The sequence below is a fragment of the Colobus angolensis genome, unplaced genomic scaffold (assembly GCF_000951035.1).
Source record: "Colobus angolensis palliatus isolate OR3802 unplaced genomic scaffold, Cang.pa_1.0 Scaffold226, whole genome shotgun sequence".
NCBI lineage: Eukaryota > Metazoa > Chordata > Mammalia > Primates > Cercopithecidae > Colobus > Colobus angolensis.
The window spans coordinates 3,005,876-3,014,229 of record NW_012115444.1 but is presented as its reverse complement, the minus strand read 5'-3'; the positions used below and the strand labels follow the sequence as shown (position 1 = coordinate 3,014,229).

The 8,354-nt window shown below is 36.4% G+C and overlaps 1 protein-coding gene across 1 annotated transcript in view; it reads right to left on the bottom strand.

Moving 5' to 3' along the window:
- JMJD1C (jumonji domain containing 1C) overlaps positions 1-8,354 on the bottom strand; it is a 325,504-nt gene that overhangs the window by 233,799 nt on the left and 83,351 nt on the right. Inside the window, exon 2 of the mRNA XM_011944096.1 lies at positions 2,257-2,421. Coding sequence (XP_011799486.1) covers positions 2,257-2,421 — 165 coding nt within the window. The remainder of the gene's footprint in view (positions 1-2,256; positions 2,422-8,354) is intronic.

The window sequence follows — 8,354 nt, the reverse complement described above, 5'->3', positions numbered from 1 at the left end:
AAAAAAAAAAAAAAAAAAAAAATTTAGCTAGGCATAGTGGCACACATCTGTAGTCCTAGCTACTGGTGAGAGGGTATTTTTTTGAGCCCAGGAGTTCAAGGCTGCAGTGAGCTGTGATGACACCACTGCACTCCAGCCTGTGTGAAAAAGTGAGACCCTGTCTAAATAAACTAAAATAAAATAAAAAATAAAATAAATAGTATGGCAAAAAAAAAAAGGAACCAGAACAATATGTTTCATAAGAAAATATATCAAAAATTATATATATATGTAATATATACAAGTTATCTCTTAGGACTAAAAATATAATTTTCTATTACTTTTATACCACAGTGTTTTTCAAATTTTTCATCCCTTTTTTTTTTTGGTACATGATAAAGTTAAAAAGAAAAGGTTGGTGATTGTTTAAGGAGGCCTAATTTCAAGGCTAAGAGGTTTTCAACAGAAACAACTTTGTAAAATTATGACAAAATTATCATTAAATAGTATTTTCCAATAACAATTCTCTCTAAAATCAGCATTTTATGAATCAACAGAAATTCACCTCAATCTTAACTGCCTTTAAGAAAGGGCAAAGATTTTCTAAAGCTTTATTAATTTTTTAACTCTGATACTGATGTGTAGTTTTTCATATTATTGATGCTACTGCTTCTTGCTTTTGAGAATTCTCATATAAAATTACCTATATGTCTAATTATTCATAATGACTCACAAATTTTATCCAGTTTTTGGGTTAAGGTCTATAAAATTAAAATCATGCCAATAATGGTTTAAACTTTTTATATGAACAAGTCAACATACTCATTAATTATTTTTAAAAACCTACTATGGATAAAATTATCTTCTTTAGTTTGCTATGCAAAGTTTCCTATCGAAACTACAGGTCATAGATATTATTTTCATCTTTCAATATCATATTTTGTTTTTAAAAATGCCACTGATTCCATTCACTCTATTCCCTCCCTTCCTATCCTGTCTTTTTAATCCTATATCTCCACTGACTTCTTAAAAAGGAATAATCAAACAGATCTACTAAATTGCTATTCTATATAGAAAAGCATCAGAATTAACTAAAATAGAAAATTTATATGCATTAAAATTATTAGCAAGCAGAAGCTATCCTTATAAATAGTTAATTTGTAGGTTTAAAAATTTGAAAGGAACTACCCAAACTCATTAGTTACATCAAATACCTGCAATAATGTTTCAGCCGCTTTTAAAGTATTTCTTTGATAGTATGATAGTAACATAAGAAGAAAACTTTACAAATATTGCACATTTGTTACATGCTAGATGTTCTGCCAGAAAACAGAGATAACAATGGTTAAATGAATGTAGCTCTTTTTCTAATACAATTTAATGATCTTGTTTACCTGCTGTTTCTTTTCTTAAATAAAACTCTTCAAAGTACCAGAGAATTTACTGAAAATTATTATATTTTCTTAAACGAAACATTTCCTGATAAGAAGTAATTTAATCCATTACCTAATAATTACACATTAAACATCTATCACCCACAATGATTTACTCATTAACAAACCAAGAAGAATTACTCGTTATTAAATGTTTTAATACAAAGTATATTCTATCTTCCACTTGACAAAGTTTCATTCAGCAAAGTTGTTCCACATGGCATACAGTCAGCTATCTCTCAGGTCCCTTTAATCCAATTTCTATTTTAATTTGATAGAATAAACTTATTTGTGAACTACATATGCTGACAGAAAATACTAACAAAGAGACAAGTAAAGTTGTTTTAACAAAATGAAGGCAGTGTTTTAAAATCTCTGCCAGATTCGTCCGAGACTCTTCAAAAATATTAATTTATAAATCAGTAAGATGAATCTAAACTTTTATTCAATTCTTGGTCTTAAATTTTCATTTATTCTTTTTTTTATAAGACATGGGATCTCACTCTGTCATCCAAGCTGGAGTACAGCAGCGTGACAGTACCTCACATAGACTCGGATTCTTGGGCTCACGTGATCCTCCCACCTCAGGCTCCCAAGTAGCTGGGACCACAGGTATGTGCCACCATATCCGGCTAATTTTTCTTTTTTTTTTTGGTAGAGATGGGGTCTCGCTTTTTTGCCTAGGCTGATCTCCAACTTCTGGCTTCAAGCAATTGTCCTGTCTCAGCCTCTCAAAGTGCTAGTTTTACAGGTGTCAGTCACCAAACCTGGCTTTTGTTTTGTTGTTGCTTTTCGTTTTTAACGAACAAATGAAAATGCTTAATGAAACAGGAATAGATCTTACCAATGCAGGCCACTGAATCTGTTTGCTCTTTGATCCCTGAGTCTGGCTAGGGTCATTCCTTTTGGCCCAGATTAAGTGGTATTCCACCAAGAAAGTTGAAAAATCTTCATAAACTTTAACCCACTCTCGTTTATCCCATTCAAGATCATCAAATTCCACATACACCTATGAAAACAAAAAAAAATTCAATTAGCAAAACAGAAGAGTGGTATATCCTTTTTCAATAATAGATAATAACTGTATATATTTATGGGGTACATATATCGTGATACATGCACACAATGTGTAATGATCAAATCAGGATAATCAGAATACCCATCACCTCAAATATTTATCATTTGTGTTAGAAACATTTCAAATCCTCTTCTAGCTATTTTGAAAAATACAATAAATTATTGCTAACTATAGTTACCATACTGTGCTATTGAACACTAGCACTTACTCCCTCTAATTGTAGGAAGCAGAAAGGGGAACTCTAGTACGCTGTTGGTGGGAATGTAAATTAGTAGCTCCAGTATGGAAAACAGTATGGAGGTTCCTCAAAAAACTAAAAGTACATCTACCATAGGATCTGGTAATCCACTACTGGACAAATGTCCAAAAGAAAGGAACGTATATTGAAGAGATAGTTGCACATCAGTGTTTACTGTAACACTATTCATTAACAGCCACGATAATGGAATCAACCTAAGTATCTATCAACATATGAATGGGTAAAGAAAATGTGGCATATATACACAATAGAATACAATTAGGCCATAAAAAAGAATGAAATCTTGTCATTTGCAGCAGTATGAATAGAACTGGAGGTTATTATGTTTTATGAAATAAACCAGGTACAGAAGACAGACATCACATGTTCATGCTCATATGTGGGAGTCAAAAACGTGGATCTTGACCCAGCATGGTAGCTCATGCCTGTAATCCCAGCACTTTGGGAGGCAGAGATGGGAGGATCACTTGAGCCCAAGACTTCAAGACCAGCCTCGGCAACATAGTGAGACCCTGACTCTAACAAAAGAGAAAAGTAAAAAACTTAGCTGGACATGGTGGCACATGCCTGTAGTCCCAGTTACTCAGGAAGCTAAGACAGGGGGATCTCTTGAGCCCAAGAATTGGAGGCTACAGTGAGCTGTGATAGCTACAGTGAGCTACAATCACATCACTGCACTGAAACCCAGATAACAGAGTGAGACCCCATCATTTAAAAAACAATTAAAAGGTGGATCTCATGGAGGCAGAGGGTAGAATGATGGTTATCAGAGATTAGGATGGGTGATGGGGGGAGAAGAAAAGAGGTTGGCAATATTTCAAAATATAAGCCATGAACTTGAATTAGAAAGGACATTAACAAATTTATTCTTCAAACTTAACATTTTTCATAAAATCATCATTTAACTTCCCTTAATCAGATTATACTCCTTACTTATGACAGGGAGATAAACCATAACTGCATCTACAAAAGCAATTTACAGAGTGTGATCAGTAAAGATTAGTCCATTATCTTCTAAATGGACACTAAATAATGATGTCTGTACTGATGACTCTAGAAGGAGAGGCTAGAAAATGTTTTTAAAGAGTAAATAGCCAGATGCGATGGCTCATGCCTGTAATCTCAGCACTTTGGGAAGCTGAGGCGGGTGGATCACCTGAGGTCAGGAGTTGGAGACCATCCTGGCCACACGGTGAAACACCATCTTCTACCAAAAATACAAAAATTAGCTGGACGTGGTGGCGGGCACCTGTAGTCCCAGCTAACTCAGGAGGCTGAGGCAGGAGAATGGCTTGAATCCAGGAGGCGGAGGTTGCAGTGAGCCAAGATCAGGCCACTGCACTCCAGCCTGGGTGGTAAGAGCAAAATTCCGTTTCAAAATAATAAAGACAAAAAGAGTAAATAGTAAATATTTCAGATTTTGCAAACCAGACGGTTTCTATCATAATTATGTATTGTCTCTGTCACTGAGACCACCATAGACAATATGTAAACAATTCAGCTTGACTTTATTCTAATAAAACATTACTTACAAAGGTAGTCAATGGTACAAAGATGGCTCAACATGACATTCAATTAATGTAATATACCACATGAGCAGAATAAACAAAAAAAAACCACCTTTAATGATGCAGAAAAAGCATCTGACCAAATTCCATGGCTTTTCATGATTAAAAACACTCAACAAACTAGGAACAGAAGGAAAGTATCTATATATAAAAAGGTCTATATGAAAAACCCACTGCTAACATCATACACAACAGTAAAAAATCAAAAGCATTTCCTCTAAGATGGGAACAAGACAAGGATGTTGTAATCTGGAAAACTGAAGCTGACTCTATACTCATAGGTCATTCAATCATTCAACCCTTCCCTCCCCTACTTTCATTCTTCTGCATTCATTCCCTAAGATTATCTGTTCATAGGGCTGTCTTCCCAACTTTATCATTAGATACGCTGGAAGCAGTCTTCGCAATACTTATATTTTTATACTAATTCTGCCACCCATCTTCTGCTCCCTTACACCTGAAGAGTTTCCGTTTCCACTTATTTGAATCATGGTTGTTCCTTTGGCCCAGCTCAAGTTCTTCCATGATATTTATATCCCCCAACTTCAACTCCAATTTCTACTTTGAATTTTAGCTTTGAATTTCTACTGCAATTATTTTGTTACAGCTTACACTGTATTAGTATATAAGCAAACACCGTCCAATATTTTAAATGTAATAAAAGTATCTTTAAATTATGCATGTAAACTCACTTAAGGTAGAATTGTTCTTTATTTTTAGTGCCCATTACAGTGCTGCATACATATAAAATACTTAATCAACATTAAAAATCCCCTGACTCTTGGACTCAATCATGGTCTTTTAAAAATAAAAGCAACCTGGTTAAAGGTAAGTTTGATTTGGTGATGTTTATACTGCTGCCCACTAGGAAGCCTGTATTTTAAAAAAAAAAAAAAAAAAAAGCTTATCTGTTAGAATATCCATTAAAGATACACATTAAAGCTTATCTATTAGAATGGGGAAGAGAAATGCACTGGTCAAGGACTTAACATCTTTTTCTAGTTAATTATCCATACCAAGTCAGGGAATAAATCCAAGTCAAGGAAGAAGCCAACAAAACAGTTGGCTATTTCTAATAAAACCCATCCTTAAGGGGTTGAGCTGAGGTCCAGCTGATGTTACACAAAGGTTTCAAATTATACCAAATTTCTCCACTACCTGAAATCTTTTCTGTTATTTAAATACTAAATTTTGGTATAAGAGCTCTGGGAAACCCTAGAAAACTGGAGCAGAGACAATTCTCAGGAAAACCTGCACGCTAATTTTGCTTTTCCTTCATGGACAATGATACGGTAATCCTGACAAAATATTTTAGTTAAAAATCTGAAGAGTCAAGAAGTTTGTTGACATTTTCCTAAACTGAAGATATAAATCAATGTAAATTCTTCCAAATGCAAAGTCCTAAAAAGTTTTCAGCATGAAGTGTATTTTCCAAATCCAGTTTATACTGCATTAACAGTGCTACTAGCAGTTTTCAGAACTTGCTAGGGACACTGGGGACAAAAAGATACAAATATTCTGTCTCTTCCCCTTTGTTGTATAGTCAACTCATCTTCAGATATGAGATTATCAAGAACAGTAAAGGGTTTGGAATTTAATTACATACAGATAGAAAACTAAACACACACACACACAGACACACACACACACCCCTCTGTTACTGTTTAACGAATTCTGACAGAAAATGTAAGACTCCTGGGACTTCACAACTTAGAGCAAAACCAGCAATTAGAGTATCATCATGATGCCCGTGCCAGCTTCTCATGACTGTTAAGCCCCATGAGAAGGATGCAAAGGGTGCAGAATGGAAACCTGAGTACACAGTGAGTTATATTACAGAAGAGGAGGGAGTGGAATTCACCACTTAGACAGTTAAGTGGAGGGGAGTCTGCTCTTTGTTTAGGGGAGGTTATTACTTAATTCCTCACAGCTGGCTGCTCACTGCACACACAACTTTGAGAAACGGTCCAGGTTAAGAGCAGTTAAGTCTTGCATTCTTGGCACATCCAGCAAGAAAGTGCAGAGACATGCAGTCCCCACAGTGGATAGCCTATACCAACAAAGGTAAGATTTTTTATCAGGCTGGACTGAATAAGAAACTAATCTACCCTTACTGTGCATGAGTGTATATGTGGGGGTGAGGGATGGTGGGGGAGTAGTTTGTTTCCATTAGTTTACCAACTTCCAGTTTATACATTTTTAGTTAATTACATAGTATAGTATCTTATATTAACTCCTTCCTCATTCCTGTGTTGGGTCCTTCTGTCTGCTTAATTCCCTGTCTTACTAACTAAAGGGTCCTTGAGGGCAAGAATTAGTATGCTTTTGGCAGTGGCTCACACCAGTAATCCCAGCACTTTAGGACACCAAGGTGGGAGGATCACTTGAGGTCAGGAGTTCGAGGCCAGCCTGACCAACATGGTGAAACCCCACTGCTACTAAAAATACAAAAAAAAAATTAGGGCATGGTGGCATGCCTGTAATCCCAGTTACTTAGGAGGCTGAGGCAGGAGAACTGCTTGAACCCAGGTGGTGGAGACTGCAGTGAGCCAAGATCATGCCATCGCACTCTAGCCTGAGCAATAGCGCTAGACTCTGTCTCAAAAAAAAAACAAAACAAAACAAAAGGGAGGGAGTGGGGGCTGGGCACGGTGGCTCACGCCTGTAATCCTAGCATTTTGGGAGGCCAGGGTCGGGGGATCACGACATGAGGAGATCGAGCCCAGCCTGGCCAACATGGTGAAACCCCGTCTCTACTAACAATACAAAAAAAATTAGCTGGGCGTGGTGGAAGGCGCCTGTAATCGCAGCTACTCCAGAGGCTGAGGCAAGAGAATCGCTTGAACCCAGGAAACGGAGGTTGCAGTGAGCCGAGACTGGGCCACCGCACTCCAGCCTAGGCAACACAGCGAGACTCCGTCTCAAAAAAAAAAAAAAAAAAAGAATTAGTCTGCCTATACCTTTTTTGCACCTCTAGTAAGCAGGTGTTGCAACAAACTAAAGCCTACAATACAGTTTTAGAATCATCAGCACTGAGCAAAACACATCACAATTACAATTAAATGACTAATTTGCAAAAACCAAAAATTTTAAATACAGCTGTTGTATTTACTAATATATCACTGTGCTCATAATTATCTAGAAAAAAAGTAAGAACATTTCATTCAGTAAATATTTCTAACTGCACATCAGAGCCAATCATTATGAACACCGGGAGTTCAGGGGAAAAAAGACCATTCACATATACACATACATGTGCGTGTGTGTCTATGTGTGTATGAAGTTAACAGCCATGGGTACTGATGATTATTATAAGAATTCAGATGATGTGAGGAAAAGGTCAAGCAAAACAATCCACTAAACACGATTACTTCAAGAAAAAACAAAAATAATTATTTTGTCTTGGATATTGTTGTTAAATACTTAGGCAAATACGTGAGAATAATTAATTCAAAGATCTGGTCTCTAGGTAGTATAATACATGTTCTCTACAACAGATATCAACATGCACAAACTGGCAGTTTTGTCGCAGTATAATACTAAGCATTAAAACAAGAGCCATCAGCTGGGCCTAGTGGCTCAAGCCTGTAATCCCAGCACTTTGGGAGGCTGAGGCAGGAGAATGGCGTGAACCCGGGAGGCGGAGGTTGCAGTGAGCCGAGATCGGGCCACCGCACTCCAGCCTAGGCAACACAGCGAGACTCCGTCTCAAAAAAAAAAAAAAAAAGAATTAGTCTGCCTATACCTTTTTTGCACCTCTAGTAAGCAGGTGTTGCAACAAACTAAAGCCTACAATACAGTTTTAGAATCATCAGCACTGAGCAAAACACATCACAATTACAATTAAATGACTAATTTGCAAAAACCAAAAATTTTAAATACAGCTGTTGTATTTACTAATATATCACTGTGCTCATAATTATCTAGAAAAAAAGTAAGAACATTTCATTCAGTAAATATTTCTAACTGCACATCAGAGCCAATCATTATGAACACCGGGAGTTCAGGGGAAAAAAGACCATTCACATATACACATA